Source organism: Pinus tabuliformis, chromosome 1_2, assembly GCF_031772625.1.
Source record: "Pinus tabuliformis cultivar Carrire ecotype Pingquan chromosome 1_2, CPIR1, whole genome shotgun sequence".
Taxonomy (NCBI): Eukaryota; Viridiplantae; Streptophyta; class Pinopsida; order Pinales; family Pinaceae; genus Pinus; species Pinus tabuliformis.
Genome location: NC_142298.1, coordinates 368388092 through 368414120, shown reverse-complemented (window position 1 = coordinate 368414120; position 26029 = coordinate 368388092). Strand labels below are relative to the sequence as shown.

The window sequence follows — 26029 nt, the reverse complement described above, 5'->3', positions numbered from 1 at the left end:
GCACGACAACTGATGTAAGCATCTGCAGTAGCTAACCAAGGCCTTCCCAAAATGAGAGGATATCCAGTAAGCTTGGCCTTTGGTTGCAGAACCAGGAAGTCTGCAGGGTATTCCCAAGAGTCAATAGAGACCAAGACATCCTCCACAATCCCTTCGAGAGTCACGGTGGAGCGATCTGCTAATTGCAGTACTGTCGAGGTCTTTCTCAAGGAACCCTGAAGATTAATCTTAAGCATGGTATCCCTGGTCATCACATTAATGGCAGCCCCCAAATCAATCAAGGTGTGAGTATAATGGTGCCATTGATGTGAACATCTACTACAGGACTTCCAGGATCTAGGTACTTTGGGCAGATGACTTGTCCTAACATAAGGTCAGACAGTTGTTCTATGACATTGATAGTTGAGGCATCTTTCTTCCGTCTGCCTGGGTGTTTGAAACACTTCTCCTTAACCAGTTTGTTGTATATTGGCACATCCTTGATGGCTTGGAGAAGTGGTATTTTTACACACAACTGCTTGAGCTCACCCAAGAAGCTCATCCTCCTCTGGGTTGGGTTGTGGTGGATTTAGTCTCTCAGGAAAGGGTGGAATAACCTTCGGTTCACTTTCCTGTTTATCTTCCTCATCCTCTGGGGGAGGTTTGGCGATCTGTAGAGTCTTCCCAGATCGAAGATTGATCTCCTGGATCTCCACAGCATAGGTAGGGCATGAGGTTTCCCCCCAGTGTATACCGGCTGGGCCTGTCTATTGTTGGGGTTCGGGTTCGGTTGAGCAGGCATTTGAGGTTGCCTTGGAGCAGGAGGTAATGGCTGAGGTTGAACTGGTGGTGGAGGCAAGATGGCAGGAGGAGTGTTGTATTGGGCCTCCACCCCGACTGAGGTGCATTCCATTGAGGTTGTGGCTGGGCATGTGAGTGATATGAATGAGAAGTAGGTTGAGTGGGGTACTGAGGTGGATAAGACCATGGAGGAGGCATGGACCATGAAGGATGAGCAGGGGGGGCCCAGGAAGGCATAGGAGTCGATTGGTTGGGGTTGTAATAAGCTTGAGATGCCCCTTGCATCCCCTGCTGATAAGGTCTAGATCCCTGTGGCCTCCTTTGGTTGAGGTAATAGAGAGGCTCGGTGGGAGCTTCTGTCCCTTGGTACATGGCTTTAAACCCAGGTAAGGTTGGACACTGATTTGTGGGATGGTCCTCCTCACAAACGAAACACACTTCAACCGAATGCAATGGACATTCGTTCTTAGGGTGTCTCCTTGTGCACCTAGGGCAGAAGACAGCCAAGGCTCTCTCAGCTTCTTCTTTCTTTTGCTGAATCCTGAATGTGTCAAGCTGCATGGCGATGGTCTGTCTCACCTCACTCTTAAGGTCTTCTAATTGATTTGCAAGCTCATGTTTGGAGAAAGGGACACTAGTTGAGAGGTGGTTTCCTCTACCTTGTTTCTGAGCTGCCCTAAAGTGGTTTCTAAACACAGTCTTGATGTCCTCATAAGGCAGTTGGTAAATGTCCCCCCTAGCTAACATGTGAAGGGTATCTAAGAGGTCTTCAGGGACTCCTCGGAGCAGGACCAACTTGGGGATTCAGGGTCAAGTGTGCACCTGGCCCGCTTATAGCTTAGTTGGAACCTCTCCTCATAATCCTCTAAGGACTCATCATTTCCCATGGACATCCGAAAGATTTCCCCCTTTGTTTCCTTGGACCTACAGTAATCCCGGTACTTGGTGTTGAAAGCTTGTTGCATCTGAGCCCAATGTGATACTATTCCCAGGTAAGCCCATGAACCAGCGTAGTGCTGCATCCTTAAGAGTGGAAGGGAAAAGTTTCAATTTTGCTCATCTTCAGTATAGTCATAGGTTCTACAAAGGACAGCAAACTCAAACAGAAGGTATCCGGATCTTCAGTAGTCAGCCCATGGAAGTGAGGTAAGGCGGAGGGGCTAATGTTCTTCATTTTCATCTCTCCATTGGTCTCTCGGATGGGGAAGGCACCTTCTATTCTCTCATCGTCTCTTCTATTGTCAGCCATAGCTTCAGATGGAGTGGTCTCTAACTCTTCTTCTACTATAGGATCTTTGGATATCTCAGGATGTTCAGCTATAGGTTCCTCTGGCTCACTGTCACCAAAGAAGAGAGAAGGGTGACTCAGTGATGTGGTGGGGGTGTTTGGTAGGAATTTGCCTGATCTATCTCGGTTCCTACGGGGCATGAAATGGAAAAGACTTTCTTTTTCTTTTGATTGCTTTTTTGCTTTGCTTTTCTTTTGGTACCTACAAAACTGAGACAGATTGATCTACAACTAACTATGAAAGATGCAGAATTAAACTGAAAGCAGGAAAGAACTAATCTACTTTGCTCAAATGAAATTGCAAGAATGGAAATGCTAGTTTACGCTTGCAGAAAGGAAATGCTAATCTATGAAAGCAGGAAATGTCTATGCTACTTTTGCAGAATGGAAATGAAGTAAACTACTTAGCAGAAGGCAAGAGTAAGGAAGTAGAAGAAAAGCAACAATTACTAATACTCTGACGCTTCCCCGGCAACGGCGCCAAAAAGATGGTGGGCTCCAGTATTGTAGCAATAATGCTACAACTCCTGGAGCTTCCTATCTCTAATTTTATCAACCCGGTAGTTCGTACAAACTTGGAAGCGACGGTGCTGTATGCACAAGTACTAGCTCTTGTCGCAGCTGTCACTTGGTCAGCTAGCACAAGTCTGCTAGGGCTCAAGCCAACTTCTATATGCTCACAGAAGAATCTTTATGAATGATGGACGAAAGCTAACTCAAAGGAGACTAGTCTAACTGCAGAAAGAAACTGAAAGCCAACAAAGCATGAAAACCCTAGTAAACCCTAATTTGACTAGCTAGACCCTTACAATGCAAAACGGTGAATGAAACTACTACCACTAATGCCATTACTTGCAGGGAACTGAAATACATGCATCTAAGCTACTTGCATCTGAAAAGACATGTTTTTGTATTTTTTTCATTAAGTGGTTGGATTTATTGTGATGATGCTTTTGATTAGGGTTTGGTTGTGCAGGAGTGGTTGGAATGGAAGGAAAGCATGGGCAAGGTCAGGATGGCTAGGGGAGGTCCCAGAGGGTCTCTAGCATCAGTCCACAGAAGTCTACCACGTTCGGATGCTCAGCAACCGAGTTTGCAGGCTTCTACAGGAAGTCTGCAGGGGATCCTACAGGAAACTCAGGGATTTCTACAGGAAGTCTGTGCAATTCTACAGGATGTTTGACCGAGGAAGTTTTGGGAGATGGTGAAGTGTTGGAGTGGTGTGGGAGGATAGGTGAGATGGAGATGGAGCTGGTGATGGCTCAGGAGCAGAGAAGTCAGATGGAGGAAGAGTGCATGCAGTGGTTTGATGGCTTGGAAGGATGGAATCAACGAAAGGTTAAGTAAATGAAGCTACGTGGCAATGGATGAATTGGAGGGTAAACGAGCTGGACAGAGGCCGAGTGGGTGACTTGAGGAGAGATCAAGAAGAAGAAGAAGGAAGTGGAATGATATGGAGCAGCGTAAATGAAACAAATGACTTATGCACCAAAACGAGAATTCATTAACCTATGATAACTGTGCCATGAAACCTATGAACAGCAATGGAAAACCAAGAAAGGAAACTCGTGCATGGAAGTGGAATGTAGAAGTATGCTTCAATATCAAAAGTGCATGGATGGATCTTCAACGAAAATGTCTATGTTGCAGCTTGCATGGAAGTGAGAAGAACTGCGTTTCTTTTTGGTGGTTGGTTATGGGCTGCACCCCAATCCCTAACAGAGATGGCAGTGAGCTTTAACAACCTTTTTCTGGAGCTCCAATGAATTATATCTATCCTCTTCTAACCTAAGCAACTGGAAACAATTCACCATAAACTAATCCTATTCAATCTCATGAAAAAGACTAAATTAACAGACTGTAAATTCGAATTGCATGTTAAAGTAAAAACTCAAAGTGCTGGAACGAAATGCAAACAACATTACAACACCGAGGAGATCTATTGCTCTCAGGTTGGGCCCTAACCTGAGAGCTATAGCTCCCTTAGAAACTCAGAATGAGATCAAAATCTGCCTGCCTTTATTCATAAACGAAAATTTGATGTCATGCCAAAACTGGCTTACAAAAGGAACAAACACCGAGCTGTAGCTCGTACTTCCAAATTACAAGAGTAATACAAAAGTTCAAAAAGCTTCTATCCAAGGCTACGGCCTCAGTATTTATGCAAAATGATCATCCAACGGGTATCCTTGATTTGTGGAGCTCGGCTGTCCAACTGAAGGTTAAACTGCTGATCCTGTAGGACAATTATAACTGTTGTTCCTGTAGAACAGTTATAACTGTTGTTCCTGTAGAACAGTTGGCTGCCTCTAAGCTCGGTGGGGAGATGGATTGGAGCTCGGAGCTATGGTGGGAATCACGAGGAAGGTCCCCAAGACCGTGGACATCCTCTCCTAAAAACCAGCAGTGCCACCTCATTGTCTCCTTGTCTCCTTTCTCGTGGTCTTTGCTCCCTTTTAATGCCAAAAACCTGAAATCATCATGTATTAGTCACGTAGATAGAATGCCTACCCTTCTTCCTACAAAAAACACGAATAAACCAAGAAATGAATGCATAAGCAATAAAAAATGAATGGTTTGAGCAGAGCAAGTAGGCCAAATGAGCCCAAATTGTACCAAAAATTGGGGCTCATCATATTGTTATTTATATTTGTATTTTGCTTTCTTGAAAGTGTCTCATTATATTTTTTAATTTTGTTTTTATTGACATATGATATTTTATTTAGCAAAATTTTTTCGAAAGTTGTTTAATTAGGTTGGGAGGCATTCATTTCATAGAGCATGATATCATGAAAGTTGTCAACAGTTTTTACTTAGTGTCAGAAGAAGATATGGAAAACATGCAAAATGTAGTAATTGATGATGCTACAAAACTACATCCAAACGATCAGAAAAAAAGGCCTCTAGTGGATAAATCTAGCAAGGGTAGACAAGTTACTTTTGAGGACGATGAAGTTGAAACTGACAGTGAAGCATATGTTGTTGTTACTGAAGATGACATTGGAACTGAGAAGAGCCGTAAAAGACCAAAAGTAACAATGCCCAAGAATAAATCTGTTGAGAATGTTACGACGAAGAAAAGTAAAGTTGAAGATTTGAAGTAGTCATTACCAACAGTCAAGAACCTAGTGAAAATTCAAAAGAAAGCAGAGAAATCATTACACCAGGAGCTGATTTAGAGGAGGGCATTATCAAAACAAAACAAAATGCCATTCGACAGAGTTTGACAAAGAAAAACTTAATTGATGGTGGTCGTACATTTCAGCTTATTGTCAGACAAACCTATAAGGCAAGTGAAGGACAATGTCAATATCAAGTCAGAAAGCCACACCATCTACATGTTCACAACTTGAAGACATTGATGAGGTATAATCCATATGCTCATGTGGTTAATTATGTGCTTCTTGTTGATCCAGTTCAAGTTCCCAACGAAGAAGCATTTGATAAGTCAAAATGCTTTGAATACAATTATTATGTGCTTGGGGGGAACCATTCTGTAGAAGCTCAAAGACAATTGATGGAGGAATATCCCAATAACCCACGTTTTGAAACAATGAAATGTATCATTTACGCTGGTTTATCAGATATAGAAGCAAAGTTAGTGGCATGGGATCATAATTCAGATAATGAATATAGGATGTCTATGACTTTCATCCAAAGGGTTAGATTTATTCATAGTGAATTTCAAGAAAAATGTGGTGGGGATAGGATAAATGTTACTGTAGATTTCTGAAGGGAATGTTGTATGGAAATAGGCTATCAAATTGAAGAGAAACCCAATTCAAAAGGTGGAAAACGCAACCTTCCGGGTGATATATTCAGAGGTGTTGATAACATTTTCCAATTGGCATTTAGAACTGGAGATGTTTGGAAGTTGATTGATGAGATTTTTAGCATGTGGAAAAACATTGGCATTAAAAACCAGAAGGTCAAAAATTCTAAGCCATTGATATGTGGCAGCAGTAAATCAGGACCTGAATTGAAGCAGCTTCCAGAAGATATGACTATCACACCTTGGAGAGCAATGCAAGGAGTGAAAGATGAAAAAATTATCAAAACAATATTATATCGTGTGAAGTCAGGGGAATTATCATTGGAGGAAATGTCTGAGGAATTTCAAAAGTAAGTTTGTTGAATAATTTTTATTTATTTCTAGATTATAATTTTCTTTTAAATAAAACATGTTGTTCTTGGTAGTATTTGTTATACATATCATTATATTGACTTTTTGTTACTTTATCTATGCAGTCACAAAGTTTACATGAAAATTCAAGAACAAATGGTTAAATTGTTGAATGAAGATAGTTGGGATGATGTTGTACGCAACTATCCAGATTCAAGTTCTACATCAACATTAAAAGCTTTTTATCTTGCATTTAAAAAGGTATCTTGATTTACAAATTCATTTTTTTTCATCTGTGTACTATTTTTAATTTATAACTTACACATATATTTGTTTATTTTATAAAAGATGAAGAAGGATGATAATGGAACGCCAACTAGCTTTAGAACCTTTATTGAAAAAATAAAGATCGAAAGACTGAAGAAGCAACGTGTTAAGAATGTTGAACTTGATCCAACTCTTACTCATTTCATTTGGAATGGGCTAGACATTGTTCAATATCAAGTAATACAAGGCGACTGTGAAGACATTGCTAAACTCATACCTAAAAGGGAGTATGCCCTAGTTATTGCAGATGTTCCCCATGGTTTCAATATTCCAAACATTGACTATGATAGTGATCCTTATACTTATCAAGCTCTTACTAAAGTGGTTGCGAGATTTTTAGGAGTCGCGTCATCACCATTATGGAGATTTGTGACATTTCATTCAGACACACAATTGGCAATGATATTGTCAAGCTTCAAAGGGAAAAAAAATTCAAGAATGCAGCTTACATGGTAAGACGTTTAAAATGTATATTTGATTAATGTTGAAAAATTCATTTATGTACAAATTGTTTGACCTTTTACTATTTCATGTTACAGGCAAAAGTCAAATCTTCTTAACCGTGACGATCAAGTATTTATAAATTATTGTGAGTTCATTCATATTGATAGTTGGGCAAAAGATGATAGCTATATGTCTATGATTTTTAATCGGGTAGACGGAAAGAGTCATAGCCAAATATTGACTTATCATACTCTGGTGAGAAAACTAACATATGAAGACAAAGAAGCAAAAGGAGAGATAGTTAACATTTATCAAAAACCACAATTATTGATTAACTATCTTATAGACATATGTTCAAATGAAGGAGATTGGGTTCTGGATTTATTTTCTGGCTTAGGTAAGTTTTATTATATAAAATTGAATTTTAATATGTTATTTTTTAATTAATATGTCATTGTACTAATTTACTTCATTATTTCTTTTGTGCTTGATAATTAGGTACAACACTATCATGTTGCCTTCAAAAAGGAAGAAGTTGCATTGCAATTGAAAAAGATCCATTACAGTGCAATTTCATTCAGCAAAGAATTAATGCTCTTCAATTTCTTCCAGATGCAATGCAAGAAATTGGGTTGAATAAAGGAGACTTTAATGAATCACGTGTGGCAAAAAAGGCAAAGGACCTCGACCACCATTACATGGGATGTTTGGAAAGACATATATTGGGACCTTCACAGACATCAAAGATCCATTAGAAGACGAAAATGAGCAAAAGGAAGCAGAAAGTATTGTGGAAGAAGACAATGATGAAACTCTAGAAGACAAAGAATTTAGATTACGTGATATTGTTGATTAAATTTAAGTTATGCTTGGAAATCAAGCTCATTTTTTGTAACTATTAAGTAGTTATACTTGCAATGTTTTGACTTTGACATTTTATGAGAAGAATATACACTCAATTAAGGTTGTTATGCGTTCAATATTTGTAATATGTGATTTTCGCATTAATTTTTAAGTTAATCATTATTTTTGAAAAAAAAAAAGTGATTATTATTATTTTTTGACATGAAATTCATAAAAAAAACTATTATTTAACTATTTTTAGTTAAAATTTTCGTATAAAAATTGTGATTTTTGCATGTCAATTGTAGCAAAAAATTATCAAAACGTGTAGTTTTTTAATTATATTTATGTTAAAAATGGCTATTTTTATGTCCATTGTCCAAAAATATTGTTTTTTAGAAACAATTATTTCTTGTGGATTGAAAAATTAATTAACGATGTATAAATATGTAGAATATCGAAAATTCAAAATATCGACCTTCTTCTTTAAATATGCGAAACAATAAAAACCTCACTACAAAAAAATAAAATTAAAATAAAAACAAGAAAATATGAAGAAAAAGACCACTTCAAAAATTATTAAATTTACAAAATAATTATTTACATTTCATACATTAGAAAATAAAAAATTAAAATTAAAAAAAAGCCTTCTAAAAAGAGGGCCTAGTGTAGAATTACCACGTTTTTAAATCAGCATAAAAAACACTACCATTATAAAATGCAATGTACATAAAAAAAATTATAGTGCCAAAAACTAAGCTCTAAAAAACACATTTTTGTTCTGCATCACCCCTTTTCAAAATCGGGTCAATTTTTTGCTATCTCTACAAAATGGGTAACAGTATGAGTTCCCGTTTCAAGTTTACATTGTTAGTAGTCTTCCAATCATCAAATGAGATCTTCCACATCATCTTCTAGTCTTCCAACTTTCATCAAGTGTCATCATCAATTGTGGTCATTCATCTAGTGTATGACATCATCAAGTGTATGACTCCATATGTCATCAAGTGTTAAGGTCTAGATCATCAAGGAACATGCAACATTATAGTTAGTTCAAGGGCTCCTTAGGACTTCTTCAGTAATGGTTTAACATCTTCATTGATGGTATCCTTGCCAAGCAAGAGTCCTGGATCATCATCTCGGACCAGGCATCCCAAGAATATCGACATCTCGGTCAATGCCATATTTACATCAATGACAACCTTGATTAACAGGTTTGTTCTGGGTAATTCAACATTTTCAAGGAGAAAACACTCAAATATATGAGCTCTCTGGGGAAATGTAAGCTTTTCGTACAACTCCATTAATGAGTCAGTGGAAAAAGGATGCAGTGAGGCTTGGGGATTTATTTTCAAGGCTTGGAAAATTCTTTCAGGAGAAGTAGAAAAAATAATTTCATCATTTTGGGCAATCACTGCTTTCTTGTTGGGGAGGTATCAGAGGTGACACCAGGTGCAAAATTCAGGGAAGAAATGGGTTTGAGGGGAAATGTCCCAAATGCTCAAATCATCGTTGTGGTCAAGATATTTCTACTTTTCCCAATTGTGAAGTTTGTATAGGTCAAACTCACAATCAGTCTCAGTAATCTTGAATTGGGTGTCAATCAGGGGAGTTTTGTCAAGGTCTAGGACAGGGGGAATCATGGGGTCTTCTTCAACCATCTTTCCTTTGCCCTTCTGCATTGACATTTTGAATTGAAGATGAGAAGGAAAGAACAAGTCACCGAAGTGGTAAATTGGTCGAAATCTACTGAGAAATTGCTGACAAACAACGCTTGATCACTACAAATTTGCTCGATAATGACCTGCACAGACTATAAAAGCATGAAAGGGAAGAAATGTAGGCTCCTGGGGTGATTTTATAGTGGAAATGGTGGGGGATTGTAATGGAACAGTTACTGTTCAGGCACAGGGAGTCATTAATTTAGAAACAGGTCGATTTAGCGAGAAGAAATAAATGTATAACGTTCAATTGGCGGGTAAATTTGAACGTTGAACGGTCGAATGACATGGAAGGGTGATGATGTGGAGAGGGGATGAGGTGGTGGTGACATGGAGGGCGGAGGGAGGACAAGTGGCGCGAGGGGATGGGTGGAAGTGACATGCGGAGGTGACGGGCGGAAGTGTGGAGGAGATGGTAGTTTTCGAGGGGGGTGTGAGCGGTGAGTGGTTTTGGGAGGGGACCCCCCAAAAACGTTGTGGAACTGACACGTAGCCTCAAGTGTTTTGGGCACAGTGCGCTTTTCTAGACCACACCCCCTGCGTTAACCGTCGAGAGTGCGGGGAGGTTTCTTAAATCCTCCTCCCGTCGTTGATCCTAGCGGGAGCGATCTTCATCATTGATTCATGCGCGCATAATATTTACAAAACAAAAAATGGTCTTGTCATATTAGACGATAATACAAAATATAACCAAAGTTTTACGAAAAATACATGTAAATCAAACTTTATAATAAATTTGAAAGCGGCATTTTGACTCGCTCGTTGTAGGGGCTTTTACTTTTTATTTTTTAATCTTTTTTATTCTTTTATTTCACACATTTTTTATTTTATCCTCCGTTTTATTTTCTTTTCTATTTTTTTGTTTTTCTTTCTTTTTCTTTTTCTTTTTCTTTTCTTTTCACTTTTTTTTTATATTTCTTTTGAGCTAAGCAAACTTGAAATGAAAAATATATTTTTACAATATCCCAATGGGATGAAAACTTACTCAAAACATAGGACTCCTATATTTATAGGACCCTAACAGGTTCACTAACTAAAAGGAAGTAAGTGTTTCATCAAGAATTCCAATTCGTGGGAATTCATGTGATGGTGGAATGATGTAAAATAAGTGATGCAGATCAAGGAATTGAAGTACTTTTAATCAAGGAAGCTGTTGAAGGCAATCTAGATGACCTAAAGAAAAAATGAGGTATGTATGCTTGTATTTAATAATATAGAGTCATGTCATATGATTGCAGGTAACATGAATGAATGCTCTACCTCAAGAGCATGATCAAAAGAAAGGATCTCTTCCTTTGAAATGATGGAGGAAGGCATGGGTCACACGTCAACTAGATGAAATCAACATAATATGTCCTCATATGAAATATGAGGTGTTTGATGAAAATTGGAGAACTCCAATTGGAAGTTCCCAGAAAAGAAATGTGTAAAGAAAGAAAGGAAGAGATCATGAAATATGCAACTATGGAAGAGGTGATCAACATCCAAGCACTGAAATATTTAACTATGATATATCCATGAAAGATATGAATACCCTCATGAAGTTTGAAAAAGAAAGAGACCCTTAACAGTATATATCTTTTGGAGATATGTCAATATGTATGTCGTATGTTGATGCAAACTGGAAGATGTCATGATGAAATACCATCACAAAGTTAATTTTGATTTAATTCCTATTTTTGAATGATATATGGATGGGTTTATGCAGGGTTTCTAAGGGAAGAACTATGGAAGTCTTCTACAACTGACAATCATGTGGTAAGATGAAAGGTCCTTAGAAGGAAACATGGCATAAAGGAAGGCCATATATGGAATAATGGATCACTTTCCAATGGAATAAATGATGACATGACTCATGGATGAAAGTGATGGATGGTATGTTCCCTAAGAAGAAGTCCCAAAAGACGTACACTCTATGACAAAGAAGAAATTCATGAAATCAAAGGAGCTCTACAAGCAACTGGTTGTCCCATGATCTCCACCTGAACAGTTGTTGAAAGAAAGTCCCTGGTCAAGAGGGAGCTTGGTCAGGTCCCTATTTAAGAGGGAGCTTGGTCAAGTCCCTATTTAAGAGGGAGCTTGGGTACATTCTTGTTTATAGGAATGGGCACATTCCTCCAATGGAATAGGTATGTCCTCCCTAAATTTAAGAGGGAGAGATAGACACATCATTCTTGTCTTCACTTGGGAATACATAATAGAGGATTGGGTAAACATATGGCTTCCAATACTCTTTGAGGATGATTTAGGGCATCCAAGACAACAATAGTTGTAGAGGACCGATATTCTTTGAGGATTGGGAATCCAAGATAAGAATAGTCCTGGTGGAACACACTTTGATATCCCGAGAAGGGTATTTTCTAAGAGATACAATGATGAGGGTGTCTATAAATCATTGGTCTCACCAACATTGAGCTCTAATCTTGTGTAGAGAGAGAGAGTTTTTAGTCAAGGCCTTGCTATGTGACAATGTTGGTTGATATGATGTTAAATAGATGGGTTGCCAATCCAATTCTTCTTATGAGAAATTCAAATTGAGAATGTCCAAGTACCTTGTGTGGATTATGAATACCTCCCTAGTTAAGAGGGAGTGTTGAAAAGTGTAGCTAGGTTTGGTCTTCATAATGACATGTGTAATCATGATTTTATGTAATTGACGTAAAGAAGAAAAGCAAAATTATTTTTAATGCTTGAGTCATGGGTTTCATGCTCAAGAAATATTATTTTAGTTAAGGCTCCCATTGTGATCTTTTAGGCTTGGTCATCATGTCATAAAGTCTATAGAGTCAATGTCAAAGTTTGAAGACCCACCTGTGCATATTACACATTGTAAAAATCAGATTTAATTGTGTCACAAACCCTTCATGACCTCATCGCAAGCCCTCCCTCATGTCGGCCTTCAAAAGGAGAAAATGATGCTTCTAAGATGGAAAGTCGGCTGTCCCATGGCTCAAGTCAAATTATTTTGAGAGGCGGTCTACTATATATAGATATAACTCAGCCTCCATTTGATATACATTTGAACAACCATCCAAGAGAAGAAGAGAAGTGTGAAAATACTAGGAGGAGTCTCCAATCAAGGAAAAACAAGAAGGAAAGAAAGCCGATATAAATTTGTATTTGTTTTGGGAAAGAACTCTTCACAAGTGTGAGGAATTCAAAGGTATCTACTGTAGAAGGAGAGCTGAGATTTATACAGTCCATTGAGAAGTCGAATCAAGGAAGAAAAGAAGATACTCATCAAGTTGAGTTGTAGGATAAATTCCTTCTTTCCAAGCGAAGGAGATCAACTTATAAAACAAGTTCAAGTGCTGCAATAAGGGTTTCTAAAGGAGGGCCGAAAGGAACAGATCTAAGTTGAGGACCGAAATCTAAAGGTTAGTCAAGGAAAGTGGGAGAAGGAAGAAATTTGACTATCATTGACTCAAGGAAGAAAAGTTAAACAAGGAATCCTTGTGACTTGGTCTTGGAGAGGTTAATAGGTCAAGGGTCTTGGTCTTGATATTCGTCAATTGAAGTCTCTATAAGAAGAAGAATTTGTTCGGGTTTTCCTCTCAAGTTGGAGAGGTTTTGGCCCTGGTTGATACATTCTGTGTCTCTCGTCTCTTTATTGTTTATTCTTTGGTAATTGTTTGATGAATAAGAGCTCTATAATAAGCTATGTAAATAAAATATTATAACCTAAAGAACGAAAAAGCATTCACAAGCAATTATCATAAAGAGAAATCTCCTAATCCTAATGTCCTAGATTTCTCAACATCTATTAACTCAAAAAACATGTTACAAAAATAACTCTTTCATCGAGCATGCTTTTGTTAAATATCACCAATATTAATCTAAAAATAAAAATAAAAACTAACCTCTCAAAAGAAGGGTGTAATAACTTTTGAGAAATAAATCAAACACAATGCAATGTAATGCATGTATTGACAATAAAATTGTATCATCCAAGAGGAAATTAAGCAAATTAAAACATACTATGAACAATTGAGATGCTTGTGAACCAACGTCCTCATCATCATCGTCATTGTCAAAATCTTGCTCTCATTCTTCATTACAATAGATATATTTGGTACTTCCCAAACATATTACCTCATCTCCTTTCTCCTATTCATTAGGAGACATATATGAAGAGGACCAAGAATTTGGAGAACAAAGATGGTATTCGTGGTGGCTTGACTATTCTGTTATTTCTTCTTCGTCTTCTTCTTCAATGTAGTTTTTATCGTCAAATCCTCACTAGTTATGTAATGGGGTCCTAAGGACCTATTGAGTCGTCAAATTGTCACCTTTTTTGGCATCCTAAACAACCATTTTCAGTCATTTTATCACACTTATTTTATTGTCTATTACTCGTCTTATTGCATTTCTTTGTGAACGTGCCATAATAAGCTTACAAATATTAAAGAATATTAAAGTAGCTAATTATCATTATTTTCCTTTATTTTTGAAAAATTAGAAAGGATTATTGTTGGTTTTACTGATGATGGTTTTTCTAGTGTTGTTCATGTGGCTCGTATGCAGTTACTATAACCAGCCTCTGTGGTTGGCATATCTATGAAGCTCCAAGAGAAATTATGGAACATGGGTTTTGTTGTTAGGGATATTGACATGGATTTATGTTACCTAATTCATACCTAGGCCAACTCCATTAGGCTCTATCTCATGATCTACAGCTTGGACAACTCGTGTTAGGTAGAATCAGGCGATTAAATTCAAGCCTGATTTGTAGAGAAACGAAGACAAATTTAGAAAATCAAAGACGTATTTTTCTCAGAACATCTCAATTAGGTGACTCGCGAGTGTTTTCTCCAAAAAGTTCATGAAATTGTAAGTACGCATGTTTCTTTTAGGAAGACATTTCTTTTTGTCTATTGGCTAACAACAACCCAAACATAGCAACCAATTAGCAGATGAAATAGCTCCAGCCTATCCTTAGATGGTTTCATGATAGGTTAATCTAATGTAATCATATATAGAGTTGTTTTTCAACTAAAATCTTCCATAAACAAGAAATCATAATATCTTGTAAATATGTCCATGACTTTGATAGTCCTCATTTGGTGGAATTGGTTCTAATTCGTCCCCTTGTCTCTCTATATTAAATGTATGGACTAAGGGAAAGTTAGGGAGAGCAGCCATCATCATTTTCAAATTGTGCATCTTGTATTTCCATTTCCAAAGCTATTAAAATATTTTATGAGTTCATGATCCATTTATGAATTGTTGAGCTATCCTGTCAATTGTGATTTTACCATCTCCCTGCTAAGGAGGAAGGGTGTTCATCTTTCGCAGGGATCATTGTGTCTATATAAGTAGTGTAGTTTTTTATTTTAATTCATTTTAAAGTTATGTTAATTCAGTTCTTGTTATAATTCCAATTATCATTGTTACAGATTCTTGTTAATGTATTGTCGTTACTATTTGTTGAACTAGCTTGGAGAGTATCTGGCATAGATTGCACGTGTCAGCATAGTTACTCATGGATCAATCCCTATTAATTGTGTGTCGATATTCAATTTCTAATACAAATTTATAATTCTCTATTGATACATAATATTAGTTAGTTGTTGTTACAACTAAGTCAATGTGTTATGTTGTTGATGAGTTGATTTTATTTCTGATTGTTAGCACAAGGGTTGATGGTTGTGTGTGGTTGTGATTGAATGATGGTGTGTAAGAAAAGGATTGATTTTGAGTGTTGTTTATATTTCTTATGAGAGTAATTTTGATGAACGGTTGTTATTTTATTTATGCAAGAGTGAATTTCAATTCCAACATTGTGTGCAGTGAGTTGTTTTTATGCAAGTGAGGGTTTCACAGTGAGACTTTTGTTGAATTGTTTTCGATTCCTGCAAGTGTGAAGAGTGATGGAAAGTTTTGGTTTGATTGAGTGCCAAGTTCTTGTAGAAGAAATCTTAGCATTAGGAATTAGCCAATGTTAGTTAGCAATTGTTTTTTTCATATACTTTGCGCAATAACCTTGAAATAGGCAGACTTACCCTACTTGATAATTTATGTCTGAGCGAATTGACTCGTTTTATTAAGACAATTAATTTACCCAACAACAACCATTAGAATTAATAATAGAATAGGTTTGATGGTCATTTAATTTAATGTGGACTAGATCCATTATGTTTGTTATTATTGAATAAGGGCCACTAGGTAGTTGCCATTTAAGAAATGCAATATGGATTGATCATTAATGTATGGGATACTAATGGTTAAGATATGGTTTTCTATGTAACTATAAAATATGATGGATTATTCCTTATCAAATATATTAAATAATTATCATTGTATCAAAGCATTTCTCATTTGAAGATTGCACCCTTGAAGGGGCATGTGGACATGAGTTAACCTTTCTTAAAGGTTTTGGATTTAATGAAGGGGTATTTCTATCACATTCTTCGGTATATTGTTGGTTGTTCATTTTCATTATCAACGAACATAAGTGGTATTACAACACTTTCTTAAGCCAATGAGAGGGGGAAAAAAATTCTTATTTTTATGGTAGGTTTTCTCTTGGCGTATCCACCATACTCTAGCCAAACTAATGCCATTAGTAGTAGAGTCACAATGCAATTTCATAATCATAATCATATAAGAGTCTAATTAGTGCCACAAAAGTTACAACTATTTTAATTTGTGATTAAAACCCTTGCAAGGTGTAATTATATCTTTGATTATGAATCATATTGCGACGAAACCAAGTGCCATTAGAAGCAAAGTAGACATGTCATTTCAAAATAGTGATCGCCAAAAGCATTGTGAAGTTACAAGAATTTTATGTTGTGACTCAAAACCCTTGTGAGAAATTCTTGTAGTGCAATTATATTATTGTCTATGATTTAGATTGCAATTGGACTAGTGCCACTTGAAGGCAAGTGATTGTACCATTTTTTTTAATTGAGGTCATTATATGGATTTCAAGAAGTATCATGAAAATCACAATTATTCAACTTGAACCCTTAAAACCCTAGAAAAACCACAAGATGTAGTTACAATGGATTATTGGATGTATTGAAAAAAAGATATACAAAATATTTTCATGGTATGATTTAGAAGAAACTTGTAAAGAATGGTAAATGGACATGTTTTTACTTATGCAAAGACAATTACTTTCAACTTCTCTTTGATGGTGAAACTCCTCCATATGAAGAGACCATCACTGAGGGAAGTCATGAGTCAATTATGGCTACAATTTTTTAGTTTGTATATTCTTTGATGGAAATGTTCCCTCTAGATTCATGTCCAAACCATTACATCCATATGGATTGGGATGGTCTTAATTCTATGTGGAAATCTATATGGATTGGGATGGGCTTAATTCTATGTGGAAATATATTTTGATCCACATCACCATGTTGATCTTTAGCAAAGCATTCAGCCATCAAGTTCATGTGTCATCACACTAGGGAGCCAGGATGCACACCTATACATGGGACCCAAGCTTATGGGAAAACTTCCTAGACTACTTCATTCTAAGCATGAACAACAACATTAGTACAAGGGACCCAATATTATGGATGCATTTGTTAGGTGACTTTTTTTCCAACATGGACGATAGTGTCCATACATGAGGCGTTGGCTTATGGATGTACCTTATAAATGTAAGAGTTGAGGGTAGTGCTTTTCAAAGGGTGATAGAGTGATGAGAACCCTTTAGTGATGTAATGGGGGACTAAGGGATCATTAGATAATAATAGGATAACTATGTTGACCATTTAATGTAATGTGGACTATGTTTACTATGTTGGTTATTATTAAATAAGACCCACTAGGTACTTATCATTAAATAAATGTATGATGGCTCATTGATTAATGTACAAGCCACTAATGGTTATGGTTAGAGTTTGATAGGTAACTATAAATAAGGATGGAGTCCTCCTTATGGCAATTGTCGAGTAATTGTCATTGTACTCAAGCCTTGCTTATTTCAAGTTTACATCCTCGAAAGAGCACGTGAACAAGAGCTAATCCTTCCATAAAAAGATTATTGTACGGTGTTACACTATCTTAAAGACTTTAAATGTAATAAAGTATTGGGGCTTTCTGGGCATATTTTTGGATATATTGTTTGTTATCCATTATCAAGATTAAGGATCATAGTATATTCTCAAGGATCATAGCATATTCTCAAGGATCATAGCATATTATCCACATCTTTGGAGTCTTTGTTATCATGATTAAAGGATATTGTTGTAACTATCATAAGAAAAATATGTGAGTACAGAAAAAATGAACTTCATTATACAAGAAATTTAAAAGAAAAACCAAAAATAACAAACATGAAAATATCACTTCATAAAATTTCAAAAAATATTGTGAAAATAACGTTCAACAAAATGTAAATAAAAAAACTCGCACACAAATAGAAACAAAGTTAAAGGCTAGCACTAAAATAGCAAACCAAGGTTCATAGATCCAAAAAAGGAAGTTATAAAGAATATATCATGCCAAGTTTATAAAAAAAAAACTTTAGCACTAAAATATTAAATTAAGGTTCATTGCTCCCAAAAAAGACAACTACAAGGAATGTAAGACTCAAACACAGTATAGAGAAGTCTTGAACTTGGAGTACAATGTAATTATTTATAATATTTTATAAGACAAATAACATTTGGACCTCTTTTTCATGGATATCTTATTAATTCGAAAGAAACAAGAATATTTTAATTCATTTAACCGAAGAAAGGAAAAGAAAAAAACACATTATCATGTGTTTTTTATTGTTTAAAAAAAAATTAACCTATCTAACACAATGGAAACATTGGTATTAACAAAATTATCCCATTAGATTATGATCGTACTTAAGTCCAGACACACAGTTTTTCGATACTAGTAAATTCCGTACACAAGAACTGCACCAAGTTGTCATATCAAGAGACAATGGTGGTGAAAATGAGATGATTATTTTGACAAGCAAATTGACGAGTGAAATTTGCTTAGTTTCCCTTACATGTTTGCATACTTCTCTGTAAGGGGTGAATTAGCATTCTACAATTAAGGATAGTGTACATTTATGTCAGAGATGAATTAACATTTATCACCAATGCACAATATCCAAAGGCTTAGTAATAGATTGGAAAGATTGGAAGTGCCATAATGGACAGAATGCCTGACCTAAGAGGCCTTGTGACTGCCAAAGTTTAATGTTGCTCTAATTTTCCAGGAATTTGTCCAAGCATGTTTTGTGTAAATACTATGTATCTGCCAAATTCATTATCAAATTTTCGAGAAAGTTAGGAGTGTAAATGTAAATATTTAAATTTACCCATAAATTACTAATCAAGCATGTTGCAATGCCAGTGATCATATGGATTTCATTCCTCTCCACGTAGAATCTAATGACGATTTTTCATAATTGCACACATGACATTAATTTACATTCCTAATTTTTTCTCATTGTAGAATGTTACCAAACAATGTTGTCGTTAATGATATAATATCAATAAATTGAATTTCATTTCTTTATAACAATTTAAGAAGTACATTTAATGAAATTTATTGCTGTTATTGTATACTACAATATTGTACTAAACACACTATGTCGCATGCCAGTTGAACTATACATGGTTGTGTTCTAACACAATAAGTGGGTTTTTGCAACGTCGGAGAAATGTACGATGACTTTGGGTAGGCAAATCACCATTCCCATGAAACTCAAATGTTGTCAAAATGTTCTACAATGGCAACCAAATTGAATCTTTGGTGAGATCTTTGGTGGATCAATACCAAATCCATCTTGGGTTCATGTACAATCTACTTAAATATGAAAGATACTTAACACTACTCTCCTATTTTGATTCATGATATCTTGCAAGAAGTTAATTTCAGCAAAGTAAGCAAAGTGTGAAACCCAATTGTTCTTGAACAAGTTCAGGTGTAGTTTGACCTGCCATCATCAATCATCTCCAGCAAATATATTAAGTTCTCAATATTTTTAATGTGTTGTAGGCATTGATGGATACCAACTTAAAGAGATGCATTGCCTTCCATCCATAGAGCAATGGATAAATAGAGGTAGTAAATTCTACCATAGTTAAAAAAAAATCTTATTGTCAACCATCAAAAACAGACATGGAATGTCAACATCACATGTTTGCAACATAGTTATAAACGTGTAGTGTTTGGAAAGTGATGGGTGCTTCACCTCTTGAAATGTGCCTTTGATTCTGGCCAAGGATCTATTAGTTATTCTAGATCATATTCCTCAAGAAACAATGACAAAGATTAGTCATTGCATACGCGCAAGTAACATGGTTCATTAGCCACATCCAAAATATCTCATTATCAAGAATGAGAACTTTTGCAAAAGGTCCAACCAAAAAGCATGGCCAAAGATGATTAACACTACAATCATCATCAACTTCATATAGGAGGTTACTCATCAATTTCATAGAGGAGAAAGAGAATAGGTTTAACTTTAGAAAAAGTACTTCAGATATGATAAAATACTAGATATGCTCAAATATGGCCTATACACACACCTTCATGGAGTAGATTGGAGAGAACAGGTTTAAGGTGAATCAACCAACTTGTATGGGAATTCATCTAGTGTTCAACACGGATTGCTTGAAGCTCTATCACCCATCCATGGTAAGAGAAATACAAGAAATAATTTATCATTATATTCCTAAAGAGATTTTAATTGGAGTTGGCACAAAGATTAAGGAGACAGTTCTACAACATAAAAACTAAGAAACTAGATAAAGCCTTAAACTTTATCAAATCAATCTAAAAGGAATTTTCCCCTTATAATAGATCAAAGCAAAGTCTCGCAAATTAAAGTCTCGTCAATTTGCGGGACAATTGTTGGGGACCAACAACTACCAAGCATGGAAATGTGATCACAGATGACACTAGAGATCAACTAAGTGATAATTGCAATCACATTAACTATAGTTTTGATCTGAAACCTTCTAACCATGAGTGCACAAACTTGGTTGCTGCATTAAAGACATGGACTAGTGTAGACAACTCAGCATAGGACACACTGCAATTATCAGACTTTGATACAGATCAAAATGAAAACAACATTATGTGTGGTAGCATGCTAGAGTTCATATCTCCTAGTCTAGTGTCGTGGCCTCATCATGCAATAAAAAAATTCAATCCTAAAAATTTTGATGCAATGTGGTGCACTAACTTTGTCATAGATTACATAGAGTAACAATGTGGAATTCTAGTGTAATTGGATAACACAATTGTTCACACAGAACACCAAGAATCATGATGGATTTCTTCCGATTCTATCTTTTCCTATGCCCTGATTCTTTGTAAGTATATATCGAATATGAACATATAGGAATCATATCGTTCATCTTTCCTTGGTTACATTAACTATACCTTTTAATAAGGTTGTAAATTCAGGGTATATTGGTTGGTTGTTTAAATTATTTTAGTTTCATTTTATTCATATTGTGATGTGTATCTTATCTAGTTATCATGAATTCAAAGTTGAGTTGTTCGCTAACCGTGCTTATCTATAAGATAATTCCTATATTGTTCAAATTAGTGTAAGCCCAACAATAACCAAACAAAATAAACACTTGTGTTTCCACTGAGGCCCATCCATGATTTGCCTATCTATAAGAGGACCCCAATTTTGATAATGTAATATTATTTATTTCAACATAGACCAAGCAATGTAACATTTTGATCCTTACCTGCATTCGACTTCCCTAAAAATTTGCACTGTAAGACTAAATAAATTTGCAGTATACCAAAGTTAATTACTGTGATAACTTTGAGATAAACCATCTCCAAGTTGTTTTATTCTTTAGATAGTAATACCTGTAAAACCTGATGTCAGGAATTCCAAAACGGCTTTTAAACAAGAGCATAGATAAGAATTTGTAGCACCTATGACCTCCAAATTCAAACAAGATCACATTGGACCACAATCTAAGCCAATACACATGCTCTGAACAACAATAAGTAATAGTATTGTTTTTATTCACCATGATCTTATTGTGTACATGAGGCTTCAAACAACAATCTGTTTTGTCTCCAAATACAAAATAGAATTTGAATTCCTATTTCACATTGAAGATGTAAAATATATCCATTTTACTGCCATTAGAATGATGAAAAATCAGTTTTAGAGAGACTGAACTTTACTCATGGAGTAACTTTCCTGCAAATTTCTCTTTCCTGACTTAAAATAGAGAAGTTGAGAATTCAAACCACCCATGCTGGAGTCATGGATAAGCGCAAATTCAAGATGAATATACGTCTAGATGCTAAATCAGAACCAGAACAATCCAGAACATATAAAATGTGATGCTTCCAATAGAGGCATATATTATGCACGTAGTTTAAGCTACACCAGTCCAACAACATCCATTTGCTTTGTAAATGGAATTGTGCTTCCAATCAGATTTGCATCCAATTCTAATGAAAGGGAACAACCCTCAGATTCAGCAATCTCGATCTTACATGAGTAAAACTTTGATGCTGTTAATATTTTGCATGTTAACCAGGTGATTGTACTGGAACTATGCCATCCATAGCACTGATCCATGGAGAAAAACATAAAGATACCCGACGCATGTAATAAGCGTACCCTTGCATATTATATCCTTGCAGTTACATATGCCCGTTGATTAAACCCAGGTTGCAAAATGCAGGCCTATGAATAATGCTAGCTTGTTCTCCAAAGAACAACAATGTGTACACATTATATCCTGAACTCTGAGCTCAGTATTTGTTTAGCTATTTTTTTAGGATATTTCTGTTCTTACCATTGGTGCCTGGTGTGACTTTTAACCTTGGCACAAGGCACAACCCATAAAAGCAAACCAGATTTTCTCCGGCGTCGTCTTTTTTGCTGCTTTGCCTGACAATAGAAACATGCAATCACAAGAAAGTTACTTTCATTTACAGTGATAAGCTGCCACGCATGCAAAGAGGCAATATCCAAAATATCTAATTATTACAAATTACATTGCATAAAACCATGAATATAAAAACAAGCTGTCTCTATCTGCTATAAAAAGCCAACTAAAATTGTTGTGCAAACATTGAAGCAAGGACCCAGGAGCTTTAAGGTGATTCTGGCAAAAAACCTTTTCCTGATCAAATTTGAGCACTTTCCAACAAAGAATACCGCCAGAGTTTGAGTCAGATCCACATGTCCTATTTATTTTGGGACACAGACAACAATAACAAAAAATGAAAGTTATTGAGTGATGGAAAGCAACACATATTAACCAAAACCCAAACGCAATGAAAGAAAGAAAACATGAAGCTTATCCAAAGGTTCTGCCATGAAAAAATTGTGAGATATCTACAAAAAAATGCAAACACCCATCTTCTGACGGGTAGAAAAGGTAGCATGTTTTGTAATTCTCCGTGCCTTCACCATGACAGAAAATAGCATTCATAGTAAAAAAAACATGTGGTTCAATTCTCTTCCAATTTTGGCAGGCAATAACAAGCTCATAGAGGACAGATTAACCCAGGCAAAGGTTCTCCAAAGCAGCTGAGAAGATTAACACCAAACACAGATAGGGTTAACTATTTCTCCAGGGACCAATTATCAGCAAAACATGTAGACAGTGAATCATGTGCAGTAAAATGGTTCACAAGTGAAGAGTGAGATCAAAACATTACATGAAAAGAGACCATAGAATAGACATCTTACATGAAGAAAGATGGGATAGAAAACCTTGGCATGATTCTGTCATGTCTCACTCCCATAATGCCATAAAACATACAAACTTCAAAGACATTGACTAGCCAAATAGGATGGGATAAATATTACTGATCAGCATATACATTTCTATGAACCAAATGTACTAATAAGGGAAAGATTGTATAACTAAATCCATAAGTAACAGGACACGTCCAAACAGGGCTCGTGTCCCATATCCTACATGTCGGACACCAATATGCGAGGACACATGTCCAACACGTGTTTGGCACATGTTCTGTTCACAGGACACATGCCGAACACATGTCAGACATATGACAAACACCTGTCAGACACGTACCCTAACCATGTCCACAGTAAAAGAGGCCCACAGCCCATAAATACCTATGTTCCACCAAATTTCCGAGATGGGGGAGCGCGGGAACAAGGAGATGCACAAGAGCGCATCCCACATTTTAGGAAAATTCAAGGATGGGGGGGATGTCAGGGTCCCTAGCATAGGGATCCCCATCTCTAAAATTATAAAATATAAAAATAATAATGATAAAATCCCAACAATAACAATCCATCCCATGCAAATTCATCATAGTGCAATATAGTGAAATGTTATAATCCTGCCAATCCTAAAAACCTGAAAACAGTTCAGTGTGCTGAATTTTGAATGGGATATGAAAGTCTAGTTTCTCCATATGAAGTCTCATGAGGTTGAAACCAATCTTAAACAATTAATGGTAATGTTAAAAATTTAAGGATAGAAAAGGTAATATAAAGGAGAATGTCACTTTTACTTCTTAAAAATACTATTAATTACCAAGGTCCTAGACTCCTCAAAGCTCTATCCCTTATTTTCTTCTATCTTCATGGATTGGTAGACAAAAAATATGGCCCTTGTACTTGTACTTTTCCAAAGGATGCAATACCATGGGTCTATACCATGGGTTGTCAGAATACCATGGGTCATCAGAATACCATGGGTCTATGAGTGCAACGCCCCATCACTTAGCCCAATTGCCCCACATGTGAGAATACCCCTAATGCTACCCAAATCATCAACATTCCCTCTTAGCGAGGGATGTATTCTCACAATACCAACCCAGAAGTGGTTTTGCCTTCGAACCTGGAACACATTTCCACCCTCAATCTACTACCACAAATGTTCCATATGACACAAAATGTTCCATATGACAACGACCCTTCTTCGAAGACACCATGCTCCTAGAAGCCTCCCGCTCTTGAGCATCCTGCATGACCATCTTGTACCATGACTTCTTGAACCTTAGGGTTGTCTTCCTCTGAGTTGTTGACTCCCTTTGAGCCTGCTGACTCCCTCTAAAGACTGACTCCATCCTGAGCCTACTCACTTCCTTTGAAACTTGACTCACTTTGACTTCAAATCACAGGCCTTCTCAACCCTGAAGGTCTCTACTTGACCTTCACTCCAAGTTTCTCACTTGGATCTCCAATGGCTATCATAGCCCTCTGACCATCTCGGCCCTACCTTCTCAACCCCTCTCTTATCACAAGAACATATTTGGCCCTTACTCGGCTCCTCCAAACTCAAATCTTCACAATACCTTCACACCTAGACCATAATAAATCTCTCATTCTCTTGTATTGATCTCCTCTCAAGATCCTAGCACATCTGATGAATGAATCTCTCATCCATTTCTCTCTATCTACGCACCAAGCTACACATGTCCACAACTTGTGTGAACGATTTGCTCCATGTCTGACGAGGCTTGTTGATCCTGGCTTTCACAGCCCATACAAGCAGTCTACCATAGTTAGCCAACTCTCTTGGCATGGGTCTTCAAAACACTGCTACTACCTACAACAGTTCCTACAACCCCCTCTCAAAGTTGTCCCCTGTGCAAATCTCAAATCCAATTGACCTTCTCAAAGACAATGCTCTAATACCATGTTAGATTTTGAGCACTAGACTCAGTGCACACACACACATACCAAATTTAGTAATAGCTTCCAATTAGATTTACACTACTAATGAACCAGAAACAAATTTAGCACAATGAAACTTATAAAACCAGCAATTAGATCATGCACATAAAACACACAATTTTAACCCCAAAACACAATTCTTATTAGTCCTTTGACAAGAATCTACGGCTCCTGTACAAGGGATAACGACCCTCGAGGAAATTACATATACAACAATTACCCTGGATTTGATCCAACAACCCTAGATCTGTCCTTGATATGATTGATCTGGATCTCCTTTCTTGCTCTGTGCTCTTTCCTCAGACCCGACGCCACTGAGTATCTCACTCATAGGACAGCAAACCTGCAATATTACTCATGCAAATCTCTTACTTGAGAGAATCTCTCTCTCAATGTCTCATTCGGATAATCTCTCTTAATGTCTCGTGCCCTTGCACATCTTTGTAATCTTGCTCAGGCCCTCTCGGCCCTCCACAGATCTAAGGCCTACCATAGGCCCTCTCAAGCCTCCACAAATCTAAGGCCTACCACAAGTCCTCTTAGCCCTCAACAAATTTGAGGCCCATTCAGCCTTCTCCTCCAAAAGATGCTCTCTTGTTGACCACTTTGCACAAGCCCTCTCTACCCTCAATGGTTTGAGGCCTACTCAACCTTCTCCACAAGATGCTCTCTTGCCGACCAACTTCCATAGGCCTTCTCAACCCTCAAGGGGTCTAAGGCCTACTTAGCCTTCTCCTCCACAAAAAGCTCTCTTGCCAACCACAAGAATGAATCACTCACCCTTATATTATACATTTCCAAAGGGTGCAATACCATGGGTTATCAGAATACCATGAGTCATCAAAATACCATGGGTCTATGGGTGCAAAACCCCATCACTTAGCCCA

The 26029-nt window shown here is 36.7% G+C and overlaps 1 protein-coding gene across 3 annotated transcripts in view; it reads right to left on the bottom strand.

The window, feature by feature from the left end:
• Window positions 1-21456: 21456 nt before the first annotated feature.
• Window positions 21457-26029, bottom strand: part of LOC149205902 (protein STICHEL-like) — a 139938-nt gene continuing 135365 nt past the window's right edge. For 2 of the 3 annotated variants that reach the window (XM_089395216.1, XM_089395218.1), the window contains 2 exons: window positions 22600-22669; window positions 21457-22370 (listed from right to left, as the gene is read on the bottom strand). In XM_089395216.1, coding sequence (XP_089251342.1) covers window positions 22272-22370; window positions 22600-22669 — 169 coding nt within the window. In that variant the 3' untranslated portion in view covers window positions 21457-22271. The remainder of the gene's footprint in view (window positions 22371-22599; window positions 22670-26029) is intronic. The other variant, XM_089395217.1, reaches the window with a different exon arrangement.